This window comes from Hemiscyllium ocellatum, chromosome 24 (genome assembly GCF_020745735.1).
Source record: "Hemiscyllium ocellatum isolate sHemOce1 chromosome 24, sHemOce1.pat.X.cur, whole genome shotgun sequence".
NCBI lineage: Eukaryota > Metazoa > Chordata > Chondrichthyes > Orectolobiformes > Hemiscylliidae > Hemiscyllium > Hemiscyllium ocellatum.
In genome coordinates, this window is record NC_083424.1 from 16,058,812 (window position 1) to 16,086,427 (window position 27,616).

Genomic DNA, 27,616 nt, shown 5'->3' on the forward strand with positions numbered 1-27,616 from the left:
CCCTTGATGGAACCCATTTTGAGTCTGAAATGTCATTTTGAATTTCTGGGAATCAAAAGACATGAAGCAGGCCATTCCACCCATCACATCCACACTGCCATTCCGAACAGCATCCCACCCAGATCCCTAACCTATCCCTTTAACCCTGCATGTGCCCATGGCTAATCCACCTAGCCTACACATCCCTGAGAACCATAGGACAATTTAGCATGGCCAATCCACCTAACCTGCACATCTTTGGACTGTGGGAGGAAACCAGAGCACCCAGAGGAAACCCACACAGACACAGGAAGAAGGTGCAAACTCCATGCAGTCACTGAGGCTGGAATCAAACCCAGATCCATGGTGCTCTGAGACAGCAGTGCCAATCATTGAGCCATCGTGTCACCCTGCTGCAAATGAAACAAAAAACAGCAATTACTGGAGAAGCTCAGATCTGGCAACATCTGGGGAGAAAAAGACAGTGTCAACATTTCAAATCAAATGACCCATCTTCAGAACTGGTTGTCTCAGGGAAAAGATGATATGTATGCTGAAGATGGAGACTGAGGACTAAATGATAGTTAGAGACGGAGCCCAAGGAGAGAACAGCAGTTGGGCAGACAAAAGAATGACTGGGCAATCACTTTATGGAACTTCTATGTTCTGTCTGCAAAATGACTCTAAGCTTCAAGACACAACATTCCCTAGTCAACATTTCTTCTCAAGCCTGCTGCAGTAATCCAGCAAGGCTCAGCATCACCTGGAAACCTGCAGCTTTCAGGACTCAATATCAAATTCAATAATCTTAGGGCCTGAGCACCATCTTCCATATTCTCTACACACCTCCCTGCACCACCACCTTTTCATCCCTTTGGCTGATTTCATCAGAAACAACACATTTTCACCAACTAATGGTCCCTATTAGTAGCTATCTTCAGGCTGACCATTATCCATTCCTTTATCCTTTGTTTTCTCACGCTCTCTGGGTTCCATCTCCTGTGGACCTGAAACACTGTTTTCTCTCCACAAATATTGCCAGACCCTAGTGTGTTGCGTTTTTGTTCCTTTGTCCACCTCATTTGTGCTGTATACACACCCAAATCCTGAACCAAATAGTAAAAGCAGGCTCAGCCCCATTAGATAAAGGGGTTGCTGCAATTCTCTCAATTACTTTAAGTTGCCACTTTTACATACATTTAAATATCATTTCTCCACTTTACTTTCAACTCTTATTGATTCGGCTTCCAGCAATGTTTATAACAGGAAATACCATCTGCTAAGCTTTTGTTGTGGTAAAATTGTAGCATTTGTTACGAAACTGCTTATATGGAGCCACAGGAAAGTTGCAGCACGGAAAGCGGCAAGTTTACTGTCAGCCTGTCAAATTTACTGCGGCTGGGGGGAAAAAAATAGTGCTATTTGCTACCTTCCACCGACTGGTTTGTACTCGAGCAGAACCCAAAACAAAACCGTCCAGGAAGATTGAAGGTTTCTAATGCAAAAAAACCCCCAGAAACACCTAGAGAAAATCAGCAAGTCTAACAGCATCTATGGAAAGAGAATGCAACTTTAAAAAGAAGGGCTTTGTGATATAGACATGAGAGAAGTGAAACTATCACTGTATTCTAACAGATGAAAGGCTTAACAGGCAATCAATTTTTCAATGTATAATTTCAGTTACATCCCACTGCAAATGTTTGCTATAAATTCTGTGTTACGATCGAGCCCTCCACTGTCACCTGAAGGAGCGTCGCTCCGAAAGCTAGTGTGCTTCCAATTAAACCTGTTGGATACAACCTGGTGTTGTGTGATTTTTAACTGGGGATAGAGAAACAGAGTTAAGGTTTCAACTCTTCATAACGATCTTCAAAACTAATTCTGATGAAGGGTCAACGGATTGGAAATCTCTCTCCAAATAAACCTGTTGGACTATAACTTGGCGTTGTGATTTTTAACCGTGTCTATAGGTGCTCAGCTACTCCAGCTTTTGCTGTTTTTGATTCCAATATCCGCAGTTTTTGTTTAACATTATTGAAGGTTTCGGCCTTGACCATCAGAACATTCTAGAACCCCGCCCCCTCTTGTTTTCCTCAAGTCCCCGCAAATCCTTCTACTCCAAATCGTTTCTAAGCCCGTCCCCAAGAGACACCCAGTTAATAAATGAATTCAAATCAGTCAAGACCTGAGTTATTGTTAATCGAGCTTCCTTTGAACCTTCTCAGATTCCGATGCAATAAACCTCTCCAGGCGACTGCCTCCGCACACAATACGCATGCGGGAAAAACCCAGCTCGAGCGCACATTGTCTTGCCAGTAAAAAACATGGCGGCGCCCAAACCGGGACGAGTGGAATGACGTCACTGGGTTTGGTGAAGGGGGCACGACGAATGCGAGGTTTACGCAGGCGCACCAAAAGCGTTTCGGGGTGTCGCCCGACATTCTCTGCCCCAGCGTTCCACAACTACGCCTAGTCTTGCAGCGAGGAGGCTGATGCGTGCGTCATATCCGCGCGCGGTCGGACCCACAGTGACGTGCATTTTCAGCGTCGCCGCCGGGGAGGGAGAAGGAGCTGGGCGGAGATGACTTCTTCCCCCCCGCGACGTAGTCGCTGTTAGTTCCTCAGCCGGGAAGAGAGAGAGAGACGGACGGACGCTGGGCGGGAAGAGCGGCCTGAGCTCGAGTCCGGGCCCCTCGCCCTCCAGAAGCTACGGCGGCCCCAACTTTCGGCGGAGGCAGAAAATAACCGGCAAGGCAGTGTCGGAGGGAGTGCCGTCTGTCCATCACCATGACATCCCGAAGGTGGGTATAAGGGGGAGTGAATGTATTGCGGGGAAGACAGGGTGGGTACGGTGCGGGTATTAGGCGGAGACTGAGGCCACGCCACTACTTTGGGGGGGGGGGGAAGAGAGAGGGAGGTGTCTGAAATATGGAATCAGCCCCCCCGGATGCCTGGGAAATACTGACATTCAGTGATAACCTGGCCTGAACTTAAGGGAGCCTGAGGGAAGAGAGAGGAAGTATCACTACTGGATCTAGTCGAAAGTGAGGACTGCAGATGCTGGAGATTAGAATCGAGAGTGTGTTGCTGGAAAAGCACAGCAGGTCAGACAGCATCCAAGGAGCAGGAGAATCAACGTTTCGGGCATAAGCCCTTCATCAGGAATAAAGGATCTTACTCCTGGATCTAGCCAGTCACTGAGCCAAAAGGCAGCGCTTGGAGTATTGCAGCTCGGCACGAACATTGTTGTCAATCCCTCATTGACCTCTAATGTATCTACCTGTACTTATAAGTTCTGGTTCAGAGACTACTGTGCCGAAGATAGAGTTGAACTTGGACCTTCATAAATAGCGCCTATGTTGCGTATGAATATGTTGACGACAAATGTGCAGACACAACAGTACAACTAAGGATGGGCGACTATATTCCAACTAGTAAGACTCTAGTAATGCTGATTTGGAAGCTTTTTGTCTATATGATGCCTTTAAGTGCAGGAAAGATTTTGATAACAGAAGATGTGAATGAGAGGGGTCAGATACACAGTGAAAATATCGTGTTTTTTTTAATTATAGCAGTGGGCATTTGCTAGGGTTTGTGGAATAAGCTACTGGGCAATTTATAAAAGTCCCTCAAAGCTATGGTGTCAGGCAAGATTCATCGGTGATTTGCATTTATGAAACCAGTTAAATTTGGTCGGATTAATGTAAAATTGTACCTGATGCAAGGAAATTAAAAATAAGTATTTAAAATTATCTTAAAATTAATGTGCAAACTTCAGGGCTTAGGTTAAAAATGGTTTTTAAATTTGAAATCTAAAAATGTGAAATTGAACTTAAATTATTCCACCTAATCACTCTGTACTTGGTAAAGGGGGAACAATTCATTTTGTCTAAAACCAAAAGAGAAAATGCTGGAAAATCTCAGCAGGTCTGGCAGCATTTGTAAGGAGAGAAAAGAGCTGACGTTTCGAGTCTTTGTCAAATTCATTTTGTCTATTTTGTTCTGAAAATTGAAATACCATCTTTTACAGAGCACTCATTAGATCATTGTGTGAAGGTGTTTGGCAAACGGCCTTGATCAGCCAGATGGCTCAGTATTTAGCACTACTGCCCCTCAGTGCCAGGAACCTAGGTTCGATTCCAGTCTCTGGCCACTGTCTGTTTGCCCATTCTCTCCGTCTGTGTGGGTTTCCTCCGGGTGCTCTGGTTTCCTACCACAATCCAAAGATTTGTATGTCAGGTGAATTAGCCATGCTAAATTGCCCATACTATTAGGTGCATTAGTCAGGGGTATATGTAGGGGAATGGGTCTGGGTGGGTTACTGTTTGGAGGGTTGATGTGGACTTGGTGGCCAAATGGCGTGTTTCCACATTGTAAATAATCTAATGGATTGTAGGGAAGAGGAGCAAGAATAATCCTGGTTTAAATAACGTGATGCAAATGACATGTCTAAAGTTATTGTCAGAGAAAAGGAGATTGAGATGAGATATGATCAAGATCCTTATTATATCTAGACATCATTGGTAGTATAGAGTTCATAAGCTTTAATCTAGGGCTAGAAGGCAAAACTAGAAACTTATCGAGATTTTGGTGAGACCCCCAACTTTAAAAAGTTTTCTTGCCTCCTATGTCTCATTTGGGCAATAGACATATGCTGTAGACTTCAACCAAAAACCATTCTTGCCATATCACCTGAATTTCTCGAAACCCTGACCCAATGAAAATTTGAATAGGCAGAATTATTGTGGACTAACTACAAATGAGGATGATTGTGCTGTCTGCAAAAAGCTTAACTTCAGGCCACAGGGTGTTACTTGTAGAGTGTGGCCTTCTGAGTAAAAACTGTATTCCCTTCAATTGTTGGATCTTGCTTCATTCTTTAGGACGTCAGATTAAAATGTCAGTGTTTTTACTTCTTGGAAATACTGACTGTGGTTGCACTGAACTGCCACAGGAACTTCAATTATGTTGAGCCTTGACAGTACAATTCATGTGCAAGTGGAAGTGTGGAGTTGATTCAGCTTTTCTTAGTTGCACACTTCTGTAAACATGGTACAAAGCAGACCCACCCACATTTACTAAGATGTAAGATTGCAAGGCAGAGAAAAGGACCAATGTGAAAGGAAATGACATTGCATGTTGCATGCAGGAAAAATATGACTTAGCAAAGGTCACTTTCACATGTTACTGCAAAAGGACCTTCACCCAGAAGACCAAGGGGATAATGCCTGTTGATGCTATAGAGATAGTGACGGCACTGAGCAGGCAGAGTAACCATGTACAGGTCATTTTGCTAGAACATGACAATTGCGTTCCTCTGCAATCTCATGCTATAGAAATTGTACTCTGGGAAGGCTCTCTATAGAAAGCTGCTGTAGAAGATCACTAGAAAATTGCTACATCCATTCAGTAGAAAGTTCATGTTATCCAAACAGCGTCCTTAATTTGTGAGTCGCATTATAGCCAATTTGAATTGATAAAACACACATTATACCAGAATAACCTGTAATTGCGTAAAAATAACAGCTGATGTTTACAAAGTGCTTTGCATAATAAAATATCCCATGATGTTTCACAAAATTTGACAGCACGCAATACTGGAGGTATTGGGGTAGGTGACCAAAACCACCTTCAAAGAGATCATGAGACAGAAATCTAGGGAAGGTGTTAATGAAATGGGGACTCTGATTCCTGAAATTATGATCACAAGTAGTGGTGAGTAAAATCAGGGATGCTCAAGCTAAAATCCAGGATTGCAGATAATCAAAAAGCAGTGGGTCTGGAAAAGATTCTAACTCTTCTACATTATAAATCAGAGCAGCAGGGGCATGGAAGGATTTGAAAATGATTAAAATTTTAACAGGGAGCCATTGTAGTCAGCGAGCAGGAGAGGTGTTGATTAAACTGGATTTGGTGTGAGATAGGACACAAGCCCATAGAGTTTAGGATGTCCTTAAGTTTACAGAATGCAGGAAGCCACCTAATGGTCTGCTGAAATAAGTTTATAGTAATAAAAGTATAGTTGCAGCAAATAAACTGCGAATGAGCAATATTAGTGATGACCTTGTTGCATGGTCAGAAGTACATCTTGCAGTCAAGTAGAACACAGTTGCAAACATTTCGGTTCGGGAGTACTGTGTAAAGTTTTGGCCTTTTTAACTTGAGAAATGTAGTTTGAGGAGGTTGACTAGATTGGTTCTAGAGATGAGCGGTTTGTCATGTGAAGAGAGATTGAGCAGTTTAGGCCTTAGCTTTCTGGAGTTTAAAAGAATGAGAGGAAATCTAATTGAGATATAATAGATATTAATGGTGGTTGACAAAGTAGATGTAGCGAGGATGTTTCCTCTTGTGGGGCCATTCAGAATGAGAGGTCACAGTTTTAGGATAAGGGATGACTAGCATAAAACAGATGAGGCAAAATTACTTCTCTCAAAGGATCGTCAATTGATGTATGGTGGATGCTGGGACATTGAGTAAATTTGAGGAGATAAATACGTTTTTAATTAGTTATGGGCTGAAGAGTTTTGGAGGGTGGGCAGGGAAGTGGAGCTGAAGTCAAAATGAGCTTGACCATGATCATATTGAATGATGGAGCAGGCTCAAAAGGCTGAATTACCTACTTCTCCAAGTTGTGATGGTTACTAGGGTGAGAAGTGAAGTCAGTTGTTCAGAGCTGGCTTTGGCATTTCTAATAGAATCATAGAGGTGTACAGCATAGAAACAGATCCTTCGGTCCAACCCGTCCATGCCGACCAGATCTAGTCCCACCTGCCAGCACTCGACTCATATTTCTCCAAACCCTTCCTATTCACATACCCATCCAAATGCTTCTTAAATGTTGCAATTGTACCAGCCTCCACCACTTCCTCTGGCAGCTCATTCCTTACACGTACCACCCTCTCCATGAAAAGGTTGCCCCTTATGTCTCTCTTATGTATTTCCCTCTCACCCTAAACCTATGCCCTCTAGTTCTGGACTCCCCGACCCCAGGGAAAAGACTTTGCCTACTTGTCCTATCCATGCCCCTCATAATTATGTAAACCTCTATAAGGTTACCCCTCAGCCTCCGACGCTCCAGGGAAAACAGCCCCAGCCTGTTCAGCCTCTCCCTGTAGCTCAGATCGTCCAACCCTGGCAACATCCTTGTAAATCTTTTCTGAATCCTTTCAATTTTCACAACATCTTTTCAATAGGAAGGAGACCAGAATTGCAATATTCTAACAGTGGCCTAACCAATGTCCTGTACTCTGTACTCTGACCAATAAAGGAAAGCATACCAAACGCCTTCTGCACTATCCTATCTATCTGCGACTCCACTTTCAAGGAGCTAAAAACCTACACTCCATGGTCTCTTTGTTCAGCAACACTCCCTAGGACCTTACCATTAAGTGTATAAGTCCTGCTAAGATTTGCTTTCCCAAAATGCAGCACCTCGCATTTATCTGAATTAAACTCCATCTGCCACTTCTCAGTCCATTGGCCCATCTGGTCCAGATCCTGTTGTAATCTGAGGTAACCCTCTTCGCTGTCCACTACACCTCCAATTTTGGTGTCGTCTGCAAACTTACTAACTGTTCCTCTTATGCTCGCATCCAAATCATTTATGTAAATGACAAAAAGTAGAGAACCCAGCACAATCCTTGTGGCACTCCACTGGTCACAGGCCTCCAGTCTGCAAAACAACCCTTCACCACCACCCTCTGTCTTCTACCTTTGAGCCATCTCTGTATCCAAATGGCTAGTTCTCCCTGTATTCCATGACACCTAAGCTTGCTAATCAGTCTCCCATGGGGAACCTTGTCGAACACCTTACTGAAATCCATATAGATCACATCTACTGCTCTATCCTCATCAATCTTCTTTGTTACTTCATCAAAAACCTCAATCAAGTTTGTGAGACATGATTTCCCACACACAAAGCCATGTTGACTATCCTTAATCAGTCCTTGCCTTTCCAAATACATGTACATCCTGTCCCTCAGGATTCCCTCCAACAACTTGCCCACCACCGACTTCAGGCTCACCGGTCTATAGTTCCCTGGATTGTCTTTACCACCCTTCTTAAACAGTGGCACCACGTTAGCCAACCTCCAGTCTTCCGACACCTCACCTGTGACTATTGATGATACAAATATCTCAGCAAAGGACCCAGCAATCACTTCTCTAGCTTCCCACAGAGTTCTCGGGTACACCTGATCAGGTCCTGGGGATTTATCCACTTTTAACCGTTTCAAAATTTCTCATCGTCCAATACTGCATACTGGACAACCAGTATGATGTTGAGACATTTAATAGTTCAAAGAGACATTGGTGAGAGAATTATGGGAGGCAAGTTGCTGGTGATGGTATCACTGAAAGTAATCCAGAGCCTCAAACTAATGCTCTGGGGATATGAGTTTAAGTCTCATCATTGTCATATGATGAAATTTGAATTTGATTTATAAAATCTGTAATAACAAAAAGATAGTCAATTGTTACCACAATTGGGCAAAAATGAGGACTGTAGATGCTGGAAATCAGAATGGTGCTGGAAAAGCACAGCAGGTCAGGCAGCATGTGAGGAGCTGGAAAATCAACATTTTGGGCAAAAGCCCTTCATCAGGAATGGAGGCAGGGAGCCTCCAGGGTGGAGAGAAAGGTAGCAAGGAGTACACTAGGTGAATGGGGGTGGGGAGGGAGGTGGCAGGTTCTCTCTGACCTATCAGCTCTATCCCTGCCCCCATTCACCTTTTCTACTCTCTACTACCTTCCCCCACCCTCCTCCCTGATCTGTCACCTCCATCCCCACCCCTATTCACCTATTGTACTCTTTGCTACCTTTTCCCCAGCCCTGCGCAGCCCCCCAAATTTATCTCTCCACCCTGGAAGCTCTCTGTCTCTATTCTGATGAAGAGCTATTGCCCGAAAAATCGATTTTCATGTTGTACTGATGCTGCCTGGCCTGTAACCACAGGTGGTTGATCTAAAAATACATTGCCATCCTTATCTGGGCTAGCCTATGTGTGACTTCAGACCCACAGAAATGTGGTTGACTCTAGGCAATTAGGGATGAGTAATGAATGCTGGCCTAGCTAGTGACCTGCACATTCCAAGAGATTTTTAAAACTGAGTGTCACTCATTATTGTTCATTTGAAAACCACTGTTATGTAGTCAGGTGATGTTACTGAAGGGTAGCATACAGATGTGAAGTAGGAAGGACCTAAAAAGAGATCTTTGTTGGGATGCTGAAGAAAATGGGGTTGAGAATAGGAAGTGTTGCTGATAATTTTCTGACTGGTCAGATAAGAGTGCAGTCTCACCCAACTGAAGACAGAGGGGGAGTGTTGGTCAAGCTTTTCAAAGGCTGCAAAAAAGTTGTGAAGGGATAGTTTTTGCATGTCATTTGTGACTTTGGTAGGAGTCATTTTAGATGAGTGGCAGAGATGGAAAACTAATTGCAAGGATTCAAACGTGGAGTTCCAGGAAAGATGGGCACATTTAGGAAGTGACATGTTCGATGATTTTAGAAAGGAAAGGGATTTGGAGATGGGATGGCAGCTTAGAAAGACAAAAGGGTTGAGGGTTTTTTTAGGGCAGAAAGGTGGTACCTGTGGGGAATGAACCTTTAAGAATCAATTAACCTGGGGGCAAGGAAAGAAAATTTGATTGCTATCAGTTTAGAGGGATTAAAGTTGAGGGAGCTGCAAGTTAGATGTTGTATGGGCCTCATAGACAAATGAGCTCAGAGAGGAGATGGGAAAGGAACTAGATAGTGTCATTTGAAGACTAAGGAAGAAGTCACATTCAGGACTCAGGAGGAAGCAGCTGATGATTGGATAGCCCCAGTGTTGGTGACAAAAATTTCTACAGTCTCTGTACTAATTGGAAAGTGAGGGTGGGTGAGATTGGTTTGTGAAGACATTTTGCAGTAGAGTAAAGAAGCCAGAGCATCTTGGTATTGCCAGTGAGCCCAGAACAATGACCAATTTGGGTAGAGGAGAGCAGAACCAATGGTCCTTTGTGGTGTGGCAGATTTTGCAATGTCTGCCATATCTGTTCAAGGTTCTGATCATTGAACTTAAAGGGGTAGAGGTGAGGACTGTTCTTGGGAAATGGTGAGTATGAGAGTCACTGTTTTAATGGAAACGAGGGCATAGAGATGAGGATGTCGTGAGCAAATATATAACTGCAGAAATAGAACAGGAAAGGGAGGGTCAAATGTGATTAGGATAAAGAGACAGACAGCAGCACCGTTTAACAAATTATATTTCAATGTGCAAATATTGGAAATGATACTTCTACCATAAATAAGAGTGGACAAATAGATATGATAGTGTTGGTGATTATAAGAAGACTATGTAAGCAAGATGCTCAAGTGGCTAGTTTCCATGACTGTACTTTGATATTCACATGCCCCTCCAGCCATTTGAAGAGGAGGAGCCAAACATTAATACCTCCAGGCGAAATGGCTAATAGCAATGACATTTGAACTCTACCAGAATTCTGCTGTTTACCCAGGGATATTGAGGTCAGTTTTATCTCCACTAACGCAGCTAAGATTGAAAGATTCTCTGTACTGACAAGAATAAAACATGGGACCATCTGGATAAGTTTACTGGGTTATTGAGGCTCTTAAAATCTTTGATTCTGCAGCACTTAAAACATCAGTAGAATAGAGCTGGTGCTTAATGCAGGGAATGGTTTGAATCAGGCATTATGTGAGTTTTTAAACATTCTGAGAGACGGGTTAATTTGGATCCACCAGTTTATTTAATGTAAGCTATCACTGTAGCAATAGCAAGCACAAATAAAAAGATTAATTTCTCAAGCAAGATTAAATGTAGTTTATTTTCCTTTCAAAATGAATTGATATCTGTTGAATTTTTTTTTTGTCTGAAGGAATAACCAAACAGCCAGTTGGAAAAATATGATTGAAAATTTTTATAGCAATGTACAGGACCTATTTGGGGAAATATAATCAGTCAAGGCATAGTGCCTGTGCTGTTAGATAATCTCTCAATGCTGTTTACACAGATAATCCAGTGAAATGTAAAACCTGTCTGGGGGAGAGCTGGTGTATCTGAAATGTTCTTCAATTACGAGCTTGATTAGGGCCAGCTGTATAATGCAACACATTTGGAAAGACAAATTATTTCCCGATGTGCTTTTCTTGTTTTCCCAGGTGGTTTCACCCCAACATCACTGGAGTGGAAGCAGAGAACTTGCTGCTGACTAGGGGGGTTGATGGGAGTTTCTTGGCTCGACCAAGTAAGAGCAATCCTGGAGACTTCACGCTTTCAGTGAGGTAAGAGTGAGGCTGATGGACTGCAACAATCAATTCATTCAGCAGTGGTGGGATAGCCCTGTAGCATATAAACGTGAGTCTGCTATATCAGCAATTAGAGTCCTACAGCACGGAAACAGATCCTTTAGTCCAACTCCTCCATGACAAGGGAGGGGGATGGTGAGAGAGAAGCTAAAGAGAGCACGAAGAAGGAAAGGGTGCAAGTAGTTGCCCTGCTCATGGGCAAAGGTCAGTGATGGTGAGTCAGGACCAGCCGTGCTGTGTATTGCTGTAAGTGAGAGCACGAAACTCTAAGAATGATGCCACACTCGTGGCAGCTGGCTTTGGTCATTGGAAGGATTCTGGTTAGACTAGATCAGTAGTTCAGGACCAGTAGCTTAGAAGTTGAGAACTTGTATTTCTCTGTGGGATTAAATTCAATTCATGTGGTTATTTGTAACTAATGCCAAGAAAAGTAGCAGTGAAAGCTGCAAACTAAACTGACATGCCTGAGTGTTCGATGGGGTGGGGCTAGTGTCAGAAAAGCCTGATTATTGACAGCAGGCATTCCACCTATGGCCTGGTCTGTCCTTCATGTGACTCAGGTCTGCGTTATTCATTAAGTTCCCTTCAGGGGGTCAGCAGGTCTTCGTTCTATAAGCAAACTCCAAAGCAAGTGAGGGTGAGCAACACATTCAGCTTTCCTAAAAGTTAGCTTGTTAACACAGCTGGAGCTATATTTCAAAATAGAGAACTTTGCCTCTTGACATCCCTAAAATTTCTCCTGTGTTTGCATTTTCACAATCAAGGCAGTACCTAAAGCAAAGCCAATGCTATTATGTTAGGAATTGTGACAGCCAATGTATGCATAGAAATATCTGACAGATTATGAATTTCTATTGAGTTAATGTTTTGCCAATATAACGTGGTGATATAGTGGTGAGCATAGCTGCCTTCCAAGCAGTTGACTTGGGTTCGATTCCCGGTCATCGCAGTGTTGTGGTTCTTAATGTTTGGCCATGTCATTTGAGAATGAATGTCGGTCAGGGCACAGGAAGAATACCCTTGCTTTTCATTTTGTTCTGTAGCATTTCTGGCATTCCATTTAAGCAGACAGGTAAACTCTTTGCTTCGTGTCTCGTCCAAAAGATAGCATCACCAAGTATGTAAAAAACCAAAAAAACTGTGGATGATGTAAATCAGAAACAAAACAAGTTGCTGGAAAAGCTCCGCAGGTCTGGCAGCATCTGAGAGGAGAAATCCGAAAACTGAGGTGTTGAGGAAGGGTCACTGGATTCGAAACCTTAACACTGATTTCTCTTCACACATGTTGCCAGACCTGCTGAGCTTTTCCAACAACTTCTTTTTTCTCTAAGTATGTAGTGTCTCTCAGTACTGTTAGTGTTAGACTTGTCTGCGAATGTGAGATGAAAGTGAGCCATTGAACTTAAACCTACAGTGACTTGGGCAAGGACTATGCAGTACTCCTGTTCAACAATAACATTTGCTTCTAAGTATATTCTTGTATGTGAATCTGTACCATCAGTTCACATATTTTGCATTTCACTTGTTTCTCTTTTCATCACCAACCCCCCCCCCCTTCACAAGTTGCTCACCTTATTTATACTCTCCTAAGGCTGGTGGCATTTTCTTGATTTCAACTTTGGCAAGATGCAACTTGCTGAAGAGACTTTTTTTTGACTATGTTTAATGATACAAAGGCTCCTCCACCATAGAGTGCAATTTTGCACTTGATTCTATCTTGCCTAGCATCTATGCATTGTGGGAATTAATGACATCAAGCTGAAACCTGAACATTTTAAGTTGCTCCCTAGTGCAGAGGAGAGGCCATTTATTCACTCTATTGCGGTGAGTGTTTTGCTCATGACTGATTCTTACCCAGATCCTTCAAACTGGCACACTCGTGTTCACTTCCTCCTTATGCCCCTGTTTTAAAGCCTAGAGTCACAAATGAATTAGGAGCAGGAATAGGCCACTTAGCTCTTTGACCCTGTTCTGTCTTTCAATTAGATTGTGCTTGATTTGATTTTAACTTCAACTTTGTATTTCCAACTACATAGATGACCTTTTGCTCCTTTGATTATCAAGAATCCATTACCTCTACCTTAGCAGTATTCAAGATTCTGTTTCTGCTGCCTTTCAAGGAAGAGTGCCAAAGGAGTCATCTAAGACCAAAAAAAACGCTCTTGTCTGTCTTAAATCAGTGACTCCTTATTTTTGAGCAGTGACCCTTAGATCTAAATTGTCCACCAGACAAAGTATCCAATCAAATCTTCTAAATGGCAGCTAATAAAAATGAATTGTGTCCAGTCTTTCCTCACAGACCAACCCTTCCATTGCAGACAACCCCTTTGGATTGTCTCCAGATTATTTGTATCCTTTGTTGCATAGATGGCAATACTGTACACAGTACTCAAGATGTGGTCTCACCAATTCCCTGGATACCTGAAGCATTACCTTCCTAAATTTGTATTCAATTCTCCCAACAGTAAACAATTACATTCTAGATACTTTCTAATTAACCTGATCAGAGATGTTATCATACACGTCCAGAGCAAGTGAGATTTGAACCCAAGCCTTGTGGTTAGCAGGTAGGGACACTAGCACTGTACCACAATAGCTCTTTTAACATTTGCACTCTGCCCGTTTCCCTAATTACTTGTTGCACCTGCATACAAAGCTTTTGCAATTTTTGCACTTGGACAGCAAGATCTGTCTACATTTCAGAAGGGAAACATTTAAAAGTTACCTGAGGAGCAACTTTTTTTTACGCAAGATGATTTCATATATGGAATGAACAACTAGACAAAGTGGTTGATACAGGTATAATTACAACATTTTAAAACAAATTTGGACAGGCATGTAAATTGGAAAGGTTTAGAGGGATGTGTGTCAAATTTGGGAAAATGGGATTAGTTTAGTCTGGGTAACCTGATTGGCATGGACAAATGAAGGGTCTGTTTCCGTCCTGTATGACTGAGCTCTGCAATCTCTCACCATTGAGGTAATATCCTTTTTTTATTCTTTCTGCAGAATTGACTATTTCATTTCTTTCCACATTATATTGCATTTGTCAGATATTTGTCCATGCACCTAATCTATTAATCCTTCTGTAGTTTCTTTTTGTCGCCTTCACAATTTACTTTCCTATCTATCTTTGTGTTATCAAAGTTAGCAGCCATGCCTTGGTACCCTTGAAGCAAATATTTCATCCTTATTGTGAAACATTGAGACTCCAAAACTGACTCCTGTGGCATGCCATAACAAAGGCAGAGTTGGACCTCAGAATGAAGTGCAGCTAGTTCGGGGGGAGATTGGTTAATGGGTGATTGGTTACTGAGTGAGGGGAGAAGAGAAAGTAAAGCAGTTAATGTCACATCAGGTCTGGAGATGATACAATGGTATGGATAGAGAATTGGTTAATGGCAGGAAACTGCAAGTGGGGTTAAGGGGTTCGTTTTCAAGTTGACAACCTGTAATCACTGGGAGTGTCCGAAGGGAACTGTGCTGGGGCCACAAGTGTTAATAATATATATTAATGACTTGGAGGAAGGAAGCAAATGTACTGTAGCCAAATTTGCTGACAGCACAAAAATAGGCGGAAAGGCAAGTTGTGAGATGGACACAAACAGTTTAGAGAGACATTAAGTTAAGGGAGCAGTAAGTTGGCAAATGAAGTATGTGAGAAAATGTGAAGTTGTTCATTTTGGAAGGAAGAACAAAACATAATAATGTTTAAATTGAGAAAAACTGCAGAAAACTACAACACAAAAGGGACTTTGAACTTATGAAATACAGGTAATTAGCAAGTACAGGTAACTCAGGTTTGGAATGTTGGCTCTTAAAGGGGTTGAAGTATAAGAGTAGGGAAACTTTACTGCAACTGTATAAGATGCTAGTGAGACCACTGTGAGTAGTTTTGATCCGTTATTTAAAGAAAGAAATGATATAATTGAAGACAGTCCAGAGAAGGTTCGCTAGGATAATCCTTCATATGGAGGAAATGTTTAATGAGCAACGGTTAAGCAGGTTAGAACTCTGCTGGAATTTCAAAGAATGAGTTGGTTTTGTTGAAGCATACAGGAATTTTAAGTGGCTTGACAGGGTAAATGCTCATGGAGAGTCTAAGACCAGGGAGCCTAGCCTCCCTTGGAGTGGTGCCAGTTTAAGACTGAGATGAAGAGGAATTTCTTCTGAGGGTTGAAATGTTTTGGAACTCCTTGCCCCTCCATTGTGAGGGAAGAATCTTTGTATATATTTAAGGCTGAGCTAGATAGATGCTTGATCAGTGGGGGAAAGGGCAAGAAAGTGGGCATGAGGAATATTACTTCAGCCATGAGCTTTTTGAATGTAGGATTCAGGGGCCAAAGTGTACTTTTCCCATTTTTTATGGTCTTACATCTGCTTCAATCAGATCACCCCTCATTCTTGTAATCTTTAATGATTAAAGGCTTAGCCTGTTTAAGTCAACTATTTCATCCCAGGAATTAGCCTAGCAAATCTCTTTTGAATGACTTCCAATGGCACTTTATCCCTTGAAATGCAAGGATCCAAACTGTGCACAGTACTTTAGGGTGGAACCACAGTGTCACAAGATTTTCCTCTTTGTAAACTCCAACTCCCTAAGCAGTAATGGCGAAAATTCCATTAGTCACCTTAGTTATTTTCTACACCTGTGTGCTCACCTTTTATCATTTACACACATGAGCATCCATATGAATGAATGATTTATCATCACATATATCTAAGAAGATGCCATGAAAACTGTTCTGTTGCTACAATCTCCCACCATTTTGAGGTAAAATGAATTTAAAGGAAATACGTAGTCCATCTTCATTGGCTCGGGTTCCAACTCTGTTCAAGGGCTTGTGCAAAGTGTCTGTAACTTCCCTGCTCCGAGCCTACTGCAACCAGGAATTCCTGCTCTGTGTCACTGAAGCTGATGCCGTGCCCAATTCCAAACATCAGGCCTACAAAGCCGGGGAGCCACAGTCTAGTCACTGTCGACACTGCTCCAGCCTCCCTGTGTTGTCAGGAAGGTGAAGAAAAGAAAAAGAGAAAAGACAAAAAGGAGAGAGGAACAAAGGGACGCAAATGGGCCTACCATGCTGGTGCCACCATCTTGAATAGTTGGGTCCAGTCTCCCTTCCATGCACCAGGGTCCACTTTCCTCTGCTTTTGCCACACACTGAGAAGGCCAGGCCTGCTCTTACCCCATTAAAGATGCCCGGAAAGGCCTTCAAAGAGAAGAAATAAACAGGGGGAAAAAAAACAAAAAGGAAAAAAAACAAAGGAAGTAGATGGAGGCAGACAAATCCCAGCTCAAGAGTTTGCACACAGTGTTGTCATGCCACCACCATCTTGGGTATATCCTCCTATACCGAATTTTTGAGTCTCTCCATTTAAATAATTATCTTCCTTTTATTCTTCCTACCAAAGTGCATGACCTGATAGTTTCCTGTATCAGAAATCTGAAGCACAAAGCGACTTAGACGTCCTTATTCAGGATTTTCTTAAGGTTAAGATGCAGATTCAATCGGCAGTTAGGAAGGCAAGTACAACGTTAGCATCCATTTCAAGAGGGCTGGATTGCAGGAGCATAGAAGTACAACTGAGGCGGTATAAGGCTCTGGTCAGACTATATTTGGAATATTAAGCAATTTTTGGATCCCGTATATCAGGAAAGTTGAGCTGGCCTTGGAGGGAATCCAGTGGTGGTTTACAAGAATGATCCTAGGGGTGATGACCTTGTCATGAGGATTAGTTGAGAATCCTAGGTTTGTAATTGATGGGGCAAATGGCCTAATTCTCCTATATTTTATGGTCTCTTATTAAACTTTTTGCCAAATTTTTGCTCACTTAACCTGTCTATATCCACTGTCCATATCTTCATCACAATGTACCCTCCCACCTGTTTTTGAATCATCAATAAATTTGAATACGTTAGAATATTTATTTAGGGAAGTGTTCCAGGGCCCAAAGCCCAGAAAGCTGAAAATACGGATACTGGTCAGGATTTGATTAAAACTGGGGCCGTGCAAGAGACTAGAATTGCAGGAGTCAAGAAACTTGAAAGAATTAGGGCTAGAGAAGATGTTACAAATCAAAGAACAACAAAGCCTAGAACGATTTGAAAACCAGAAAAGGGGAGAAATAAATTTGTTTAAATAAATAAAATGGTTGTGGTATGCATTAATCCATATGTTTTGATACCTCAGGCGAAATGGTGCAGTAACACACATTAAAATTCAGAATACAGGCGATTACTATGATTTGTACGGAGGAGAGAAGTTTGCTACGCTGGCTGAGCTGGTGCAGTACTACATGGAGCACCATGGGCAACTCAAGGAAAAGAATGGCGATGTCATTGAACTAAAATACCCATTGAACTGTGCCGATCCTACCTCTGAGCGGTAAGCCGAGCCTTGTGCTGAACCGTGTGTGAGTGTGTTCCTGCTGACAATTACTGAGCATTATACTATGATTATGAAGCATGGCGTTTAGAACCAATTGTGTTTTAGGCTAGAATACTTATATGGATCCTTCTGTCACTCGTGACAAAATAAGCAATTTCTCTTTCATATTTTATATTTGGTTTCTGTCATAAGGGAGTGAATTATGCTTTGTCAGTAACTGTTTTAAGCCAAAAATAGTGCTTTCACGAAGCGGACAGTTATTTCCGGAGGAGATATTTTTAAGCTGTTTCTTTATTACTTTTACTTTCGTCCATTAGAATGATTCCAAGGGGAAACAACATATTCTCTTTAGGATACAGTTATTATATTGTATCTAGATGTCGCAAACAATACTATTACTTCATCTTTTTAATTCCTCTGTTGAAAATACAATGATATAGTAAAGCTCTTGAATTATTAATCCAGAGGATTTGGATTTCACCATAGTAATTTAAGAATGTAAATTTGCTTCATTTAAACCTGGATTGAAAGGTTGGTATTTGTAAAATGACGTGAAACAGTTTGGTTGTCATTAAAAACATCAGGTTGTCTATTTTCTTTTTTTTAGAAAAAGAAACCTGACTTTGCCTAATGGTAGTGCTTGCTTGCTTTTGGTTTAGGTGTCAATGACTTGAACATGACTGTCCCCTTAATGGACTGGTTTGCTAGTGAGCCACTAATTTGTACACCTGCAACCAGAAGTGGGTGCTAAATGCAGCTCACAAATAAATGAAAAATAAAATATTGCTACACTAAATACACAAGCTGGCACTATCATTCATTTGGGATCAGGCAGTATAGCTGTGCAGACACCAGGATAGAATCTCGAATGTAAGAATATGGATTGTAACACATCCCTGGAAAGGAGTCTGTACTCTCAACAGCATGGACGTGGTGTCTGCCAAAATCAGGGATGTGCAGTGTGGGAATTGTACAGCATACTGGTCCACAGAGGTCGCTGGAAGTTTGGCTGAACATATAACGCTGTCTTTTTTTTTCAAAGCAAAGAATAATGCATACACATTTTCTCCCCCACCCAGGTTTACTCTCAATAATGAGAGTGTGAGGAAGTGTTGCCTTTCCATCTTGTCTGCCAGGTTTCAGCATCAAGCACTCCTGGTTTAAGCATAATACAACTCATGGCAAATAAAGTGCACTGCACAGTAATTCCCCTTAAGCTATCAACTGCCAGTAATAAGCTCTGCTCTTAAGTGTGTCAGTCCTAATTTTCACACCAGCTATCTTCAACACCATGTAAGAGTTATTCTTTCATGGCAACGTTTGTATTTTGAGTCGTGCTGTGTTGAAACTATCCCAGATGTAATTATTGTGTTGAGGCTAGCACATTGAGGAGACTTTCAACCTTTCATTCTCAGCTCGGTTCATATACGGATCTGAGATATGAGAAGGGAAGAGAAGATTAAAGCGTGTGTTTATATAATTTATTTCAGAAACTCCTTTCAGACCCAGCAAAGTGCTTTTGAACTTGGACTTTTTCTGTGCTTTCCTGCATTAAAACAGGCAAATTATGCTCAATGTATTCCCTTGAGCAACAGTCAAATAACTCCCCTGATAACTTGTTGTTCGTGGCATGGCTAGCACACTGAGAACTTGCTTGTTTCTCTCCAAATACTGTTATGGATTTCTTAAGCTCAGCAAGAATGCGCAATGACTCTGTATAAAATGTCTGTATTGGGTACATTTCTTTATATCAGTGACCTATATTTGAAAAATTTGGCAGTGTAGTAAATAGCAAACGTGAACCAGACTCCAGGAAGATAACCACATTTTTTAATTATCCTGTATTTTTGATTGTGGGCTGAAATGGGAAAAGGTCTTTTTAAAACCAAAGATTGTGCAGGGAATGCTGCATCTTTAAAGTGAACTGAAATAGTGTTCACACTTGTTTTTCAACCCGTGGAGAAGACCGAAGGTGGTGATAGAGGATTATTGTTTATACTGGAGGCCCATGACCGTGGTGTGCTGCAAGGATTGGTTCTGGGTCCATCTTGTTCATCTCTTATATCAAAGATTTGGATGAGAGTATAGGAGGTATAGTTTGTGGATGACACCAAAATGTATGATATTGTGGACTGTGAAGATGATTATCCAAGAGAACAATGAAACTTTGATCAGATGTGCCAAATGGCTGAGAAGTGGCAGATGGAATTTAATTTAGTTAAATGTGAAGATTTGCATTTTGGTAAAGCAAACTAGGGCACAACTTGCACAGTTAATGCTAAGGTCCTGGGGGGTGTTGCTGAACAAAGCGTGCTGGTTTATAGTTCCTTTTGAAGTGGTGTCGCAGGTAGGTGGAGTTGTTAAGAAAGCATTTGGCACACTTGCCTTCATTGGTCAAAGCATTGAGTATAGGAGTGGGAACCTCAGGTCATGCCTAGACAAGACATTGGTGAGGCCACTTTTAAAATACTGTGTTCGATTCTGGTTTCCTGCTATTCAAAGGATGTTAAACGAGGAAGGATACAATGAAGAATTACAAGAATGTTACTGGGACTGGAGCATTTGAATAATAGGGAGAAGCTGGTTAGACTAGGACTTATTTCCTTGGAGTGTCAGAGGCTGAGGGATGACCTTATAGAGGATTACAAAGTCATGTGGGGCACCAACCAAGCCTTATCCCCAAAGGGAGGGGAGTCCAAAACTAAAATATGCCGGTTTAAGGTTATAATTTTGAAATAAATGGCAAGAGAGATAGAGGGGGAAATGAGAAATTTCTTCACAGTTAAGATCTGGAGAAATTTCCTGCAAGTATAGCAAAGTCAAATATTTGAAGTTTCAAAATACAATGTGTTACATGTACTTGAAACAATTTGCAGGAACGACGCTAGAGCATAAACTTACTTGAACAGTACTGACAAGATGGGCCAGATAGTGGCCATAGTACATGATCAGATTCTACAACAGAATGTGCAGGCAGTGCAATACAGAAAGACCAGCTCAAGTGATTATCCTGGTTCTCTGTTTGGGTCGAATTCGTGACTCAGCTGAAAGTGGTACTACTGAGCCATGGCTGACTGAGGGGTAGCAATTTTGTGCTGTTCCCTTCTGGCCATGCCTCTTTTTGTTTAAATCCTCTTTTCTCATTCCCCACTGTCCTCATTGGTTGATAACTGATTCATTTTTCTTTCCCATGTTGTGTTCTAATTGTGTGCAGTGTAACTTAACTAAGGTGTGTCTGGGTAAACCTTTTCTCTTAGTAATTTGTTGATACTTTATGGTGACTAGTCAGAAATATGAATGCTGAGGCAAGGAATTGTCATCTTAGTACACCTGAGTACTACAGAATGCCCTTTTATGAAAAAGGTTAACTGGAAAGATTTAATTTTCAAAATTAAGTTCCAGTATGAGTATTTTGAGCTTGGAGGAATTGCTTCTTGAACTTTCTTTGATACCTACTTGAAGCTATTGCTGAGACTTGAATTCGTCATATTTGTTTGTTGCATAAACTGGTGTTGCTCAAGGTGGCTTAACTCTCTCCTTTTTGTGCAAGGTGGTTCCATGGACACCTCTCAGGAAAAGAGGCAGAGAAGCTGCTGACAGAGAAAGGAAAACCAGGAAGTTTCCTTGTGCGAGAGAGCCAAAGCCATCCAGGAGATTTTGTTCTGTCCGTGAGGACTGGCGATGATAAAGGAGAGAGCAGTGAGGGGAAGCCAAAAGTCACTCATGTAATGATCCGATGCCAGGTTAGTGACATTACTTCATACAATACTGTTACTTAAAATAGTAACCTGTTCATCCATCATGGGAAGTCTGTTTTAAATTCAATGGGCTTTTGAACAATTGCACTTTGCTCATGGTCATTAATGTTATTGAGGCTGACAGGTGCTAACAAAGGTAGCAGTAATCTCTTAATCAAAAGGTACACTTTGAGGCTGCCAATACTGAGAGAGTGAACTATAGGTTTAGTATCTAATAAATACTCAAATCATATTTGACATGTAATTTCATTTTAGGTTAATGGATAAGAGTAATGAAACTTCAGAGAGCAGATCTGCATTATCTGATAGAATTTCTGAAGCACCCAACCGCAAACCTTTGTCAGTACTTGTAGAGTTCTAATTGTTAAATTGCTTGGCTTTAATTATAAAGAGCGGGGGAGGAAGTAACCACTAGGATTCCTAACGAGACTTGAATAGCACATAGTTTTGCAATTGTGGAATCTTTTCTCATGAAGACAGGAAAACTCCTGAGATCTGAGGCATGTGCATGACATCAAACGTGAGATTGTACACCTGAATATAATGTAACTACATATAGCTAACTTATCTGTCAATCATAGTGATTTCAGATTATGCTTATATATACATATCAAGAGTTAAACCGGGCATAATTTTAAAGTTGCAAAATTCAAAATGCAGAAATATGGTAAAAGGAAGGATAGAGCTACAGCTTTTAGGGGGGAACGTACCTTTGAAATGGGCAGATAGATGGGAAATGAAATTTAAGAAGTTACTAATTTTGTAATGAAATGACAGACTTTGAACTGAACAGTACAATTTTAAAGGGAGTGCAGGGCGGGAGGAGAGGAGAGAGAGAAAAACATATAAGGGGATGGGGGCGGAAGCAAAGAAATTAGGACAAATGAAGTAGCCACATTGAAGTGGCCCAGGCACGATGGATCAAATGCCTGCTTGTGTTGTCTAATTCTGTGACGCAGTGCTACCAGGTATAATGAGTTAGTAACATTCTTGAGAATCTAACAGCTCTTTTTAACACTATTCTTTTCTCAAGTGCAGATCCGGCAGACATCGTAGGTCAAAAACAATTTCAAAAAGAGAGCTAGCCATTGCTGTGGAGGATCATATTTAAAAGTGCCTCAGTTTTGCTACAGTTGCCTGAATTTCCTCAAGGGCTAGAAAGGGAAAGAAAAAATTGAAAAGACAAAGTAAATTAGCAGCTAAAGACCTCTTCTGTGTCCTACACTTTACCTTTGGAGATTCAGGTTTTCTTTTAATTGTTAGAATATTTTTAAGTTGGAGGTACCCAACAGTTGTCTTACTGAGTTCAGTGGATTTTGTCTTCACTACCCTTACACTCAAAAGCACGCATCTATGCTTGCTGTACGTCACCCACCAACGTGCATTCTCTCGAAGTTGATGGTCACAGACGATGGTATCTGTGTAATTATGTAGGTTAGCCGAATCAATATAGTTACAAGTGACTATCAGTGTTACAGATTCCAGGGTATGGCTGTTTATCACATTTGGTAAACTCAGTTAGGCATAAACTCCAGATGCAAAGTGACACTATGCATTAGTAAGTGCTAGACGGACCTGAATCTCGCTCATTAGTGTTGTCCTTTTCAGGCTGACTGATCCAGATGCTGTATGGTGTATTTACAAAATGGGTTGATATTTGTGCTTGGATTATTGCCAGCACAGCAGGCAAGCAAATTTGCTAATTTAACTTGCAGAATTTATTATTTATCTGTGCAACAGTGCTCTCCTTAAGGATATGATCTGAATGATGAAGTGGGCTTTGTATGAAATGCATCAAACCGCGCACCCCCCCCCCCCCCCCCCAGATGTATTGTCTGAAGTAAAATAACTGTTTTGCTGGTACCTGTTGCTCCCTACCCCATTCCAAGGCAAACTCCATGCTATTAAATTCCAGGCATTTGGCATAATTTAAAATATACACTTGTGTGAATCAACTCATGAAAACAATATCCCAATTTAATGCAAAAAATCTCCAAAACATCATATCTCTTCTATTTTGATATTGTTATTAATCGATGTATGGAAATACTGACTTTAGTATTAAAATTCACCCAAGAGCAAAGCTTGAAGTGAAATGTGTTCTATAAGTATGTTTTAGTTTTAAAGCTAAAGAGAACAGTCTTGTGTATTCTGATCAAAGAAATCACCTTCAAATGAAAGGGGTCTGGGAACTTGCAATGTCATTTGAGTTTATTGTAGTTTTACCAGGCTGAATCTTAACCCATACGTGTTCTAAGTGACTAGACTGTTTTTGTTGTGTCCAGTTCAGCACTGGACTTAAGCCTTATCCAGGCAGGTTAATTAAATGAAGCTGAAGATGTTTATTCTCTCCTCCCCATTCAGGATGGGAAATACGATGTTGGTGGAGGGGAGAAGTTTGATTCCTTGACAGACCTGGTGGAACACTACAAAAAGAACCCTATGGTGGAAACCCTGGGCACTGTCTTGCAGCTCAAGCAGGTAAGATATTCTGAGCTGCTGTGATTTGAAAGGAAAGCAATATCGCATGAGAAACATTCAGTTTAGGAGCCTGCATTGTTTTTCACTTAATGTGTACAGTAAGAGATTCTGCTCAGTATCGCATTGCTCTAGTGTTGGCACTAGAGGGCACAATTGGCTGTTATAAGCTTACTTTAACATTAAAGACTGTCGCTTGCATCAACAATGAAGTATGTGAGGTCCTGCCTGAGCTTAATTCTTCTTTCCTGCTCTTAATTTTTGTGAAGGGTTAAGCACGTAAAAGGAGGAAATATTTTTGCTTTCCCAGCGGAATATTGAGAAACTTGGACACTGAACATTGTTGCATCATAGTTGTTGGTGGGTATCATTGGCAAAGCTGTATAAGAGAACTGCAGTCTGAGGAATAGGGGCAATGACTATTTTAACAGTAATGTCACTGGGCACCAGGTACTCATGTTCACACTGTTGGAATGTGGGCTAAAAAATTCAATCATTTTGAAATTAAAAATCGAAAACTAGTCTGAATAATAATGACAATTAAACTATTGTCATTAAAGCCCATCTAGTTTACTCTGGCCTGCATGTAACTGTCAACCAACAACAATGTCGTTGACTCTTAACGGCCCTCTGAACCTAAGCCAACATAGTCTCACCAGATAGATGCTGATGTGCTTAAACCACTGCAGTCCAAGTATTCCTTATCTACTTGTTCAGAGATGTTATATTACATATCTCTGGCGTATGTGAGGTTTGAACCTAGGCCACCTGGCTCAGCGGTAGCGACACTGCCACTCTATAACAAGAGCCCTCTTAAAATAAAGTTTGTTTTTTAAAATATGTAGGCAAAGACAGTAAGTTTCCCAATGAACTTAGGTCCAGAAATGGAGAGACTATCACTGCACCACAAGAGAGGGCACCATCACCAGCTTTTTTTTTCAAAGGTAAAAGCAAGGACTGCAGATGCTGGAAATTCTGCAGATGCTGCTACATTGATGACTGCGTTGGGGCCACCTCATGCTCCTGTGAGGAAGCTGAGCAATTCATCAACTTCACCAACACCTTCCACCCCGACCTTAAATTCACCTGGGCCATTTCTGACACCTCCCTCCCCTTCCTGGACCCCTCCATCTTCATTAATGACGACCGACTTGACAGTGACATTTTTTACAAACCCACCGCCTCCCACAGCTACCTGGATTACACCTCTTCCCACCCTACCTCTTGTAAAAATGCCATCCCGTATTCCCAATTCCTCCGCCTCTGCCGTATCTGCTCCCAGGGGGACCAGTTCCACCACAGACACACCAGATGGCCTCCTTCTTTAGAGACTGCAATTTCCCTTCCCATGTGGTTGAAGAAGCCCTCCAACGCATCTTGTCCATATCCTGCATCTCCGCCCTGAAATCCCACCCCTCCAACTGTAACAAGGGCAGAACCCCCCGATGCTCACCTTCCACTCTACAAACTTTCGCATTAACCACATCATCTGCCGACATTTCCGCCACCTCCAAACGGACCGCACTGCCAGGATATATTTCCCTCCCCATCCCTTTCCGCTTTCCACAAAGACCGTTCCCTCCGTGACTACCTGGTCAGGCCCACACCCCCCTACAACCCACCCTCCCATCCTGGCACCTTCCCCTGCCACCGCAGGAATTGCAAAACCTGCGCCAACACCACCTTCCTCACCTCCATCCAAGACCCTAAAGGAGCCTTCCACATCTATCTAAGTTTCACTTACACATCCACCAATATCATTTATTGTATCCGTTGCTCCTGATGCGGGCTCCTCACATTGGGGAAACTGGACGCCTCCTCGCAGAGTGTTTTAGGGAACATCTCCAGGACACCTGCACCAATCAACCACACCGCCTCATGGCCCAACATTTCAACTCCCCCTCCCACTCTGCCGAGGACATGCAGGTCCTGGGCCTCCTTCACCGCCGCTCCTTCACCACCCGACGTCTGGAAGAAGAACGCCTCATCTTCCACCTCAGAACACTTCAACCCCAGGGCATCAATGTGGATTTCACCAGTTTCCTCATTTTCCCCTTCCCCCATCTCATCCCAGCTCCGACCTTCCAGCTCAGCACCATCTCTATGACCTGTCCTGCCTGCCTATCTTCCTTCCCGCCTATCTTCCTTCCCACCTATCTACTTCACCCTCCCCTCTGACCTATCACCTCCATCCCCACTCCCATTCACCTATTGTATTCTATGCTACTTTCTCTCCACCCTGCAGGCTTCCTGCCTCTATTCCTGATGAAGTGCTTTTGCCCGAAATGCCGGTTTTCCTGTTCCTCGGATGCTGCCTGACCTGCTGTGCTTTTCCAGCACCATTCTTATCTAATTCTTTTAAAAATTAACCCGTTCGGAGATATTACACCACACCTCTGGAGCAGGTGGGACTTGAATACAGGCGTCCAGATCCAGGGGTAGAGACGCTACCACTGTGCCGCAAGACTCCCTCCCCCATCAGCCTCTGTTTTTATATTATTGACCTATTTTTCAAGCCATGTTATTGCACACCAAAGGGCAACTAGGGATGGCCAACATCCATTGGCTTTCCCTGCAGTAACTGCAGCTCATGAGAGAATGAAAGGAAGCTTGTGGGAGGAGGAGGAAACAAAACTGAGTATAGCAAGGGTGTTGCAACAAGATGAATTCCTAGCTGATAATTACACTTGCCAACTCTAGACACGTCATGCTCATCAAAAATGTAATTAGTCTTTTGTTACTGTTTTTCTCATTACAATCAATGTTGAAATGAATAGATGTGTTTTACAACGCTGATGATTTCCAATTAAAGATTAGATTTAGTGTAATGAGCAGACTGCTTCAGGGGGGTTTATGCAGATTGATTCCTAATAAGCTAATATGTGTCTTCGGTATGATTTGAATAGAGCTCTGCTTGCAAGACCAGTATAGAGTTTATTAATGTCATTTTACTTGAAATGCAAAGTGAAGTGCTTTGCCCAAACAATGCATTAAAATATCTTTTTACCTTTAAATTGTAGCTGGAGACAAGTCCAGTATTTAGTCTTGCAGAGAGAGGAATTTGCATTGCAGTACATTATGAAAAGACACGGAAAAGAATATGCTAGTACGGCAGTGACTGGATGATGCATTTTGGAAATAACTATTTTCCTGGATCCATCCTGCCTCCTACCCTATATGCCTAAGCAGCCAGTGAGTTTCGACTAATGTAACATCGTCTCTGTCATATACAGGGGAGAAAGTGAGGTCTGCAGATGCTGGAGATCAGAGCTGAAAATGTGTTGCTGGAAAAGTGCAGCAGGTCAGGCAGCATCCCAAGGGGCAGGAGATTCGACGTTTCGGGCATAAGCCCCCCTTCAGGAAGGGCTTATGCCCGAAACGTCGAATCTCCTGCCCCTTGGGATGCTGCCTGACCTGCTGCGCTTTTCCAGCAACACATTTTCAGCTGTGTCATATACAGACCAGCTCGTAGAAAATGAGAAGAAATATCAGGAAGCTGTAGAATGCAAGAGGTGGGACCAGTCTGCTTACAAATGTGTTTTAATCTGTCTGTTTGCCCCTGTAGCCATTAAACACAACACGAATTAATGCAGCTGAGATCGAGAGCAGAGTGAGGGAACTGAGCAAACCAGCTGAGATGATGGACAAGGTGAAGCAGGGCTTCTGGGAAGAGTTTGAGGTAATTCCTTCTCATTTTTGC

General features: G+C 42.1%; 1 protein-coding gene across 1 annotated transcript in view; it reads left to right on the forward strand.

Annotated features, from left to right (window-relative positions):
• The first annotated feature begins 2,458 nt into the window (after window positions 1-2,458).
• ptpn11a (protein tyrosine phosphatase non-receptor type 11a) overlaps window positions 2,459-27,616 on the forward strand; it is a 59,929-nt gene continuing 34,771 nt past the window's right edge. Inside the window, exons 1-6 of the mRNA XM_060843512.1 lie at window positions 2,459-2,780; window positions 11,142-11,264; window positions 17,483-17,677; window positions 21,231-21,423; window positions 23,803-23,919; window positions 27,482-27,595. Of these exons, the coding sequence (XP_060699495.1) occupies window positions 2,767-2,780; window positions 11,142-11,264; window positions 17,483-17,677; window positions 21,231-21,423; window positions 23,803-23,919; window positions 27,482-27,595 (756 nt within the window). The 5' untranslated portion in view covers window positions 2,459-2,766. The remainder of the gene's footprint in view (window positions 2,781-11,141; window positions 11,265-17,482; window positions 17,678-21,230; window positions 21,424-23,802; window positions 23,920-27,481; window positions 27,596-27,616) is intronic.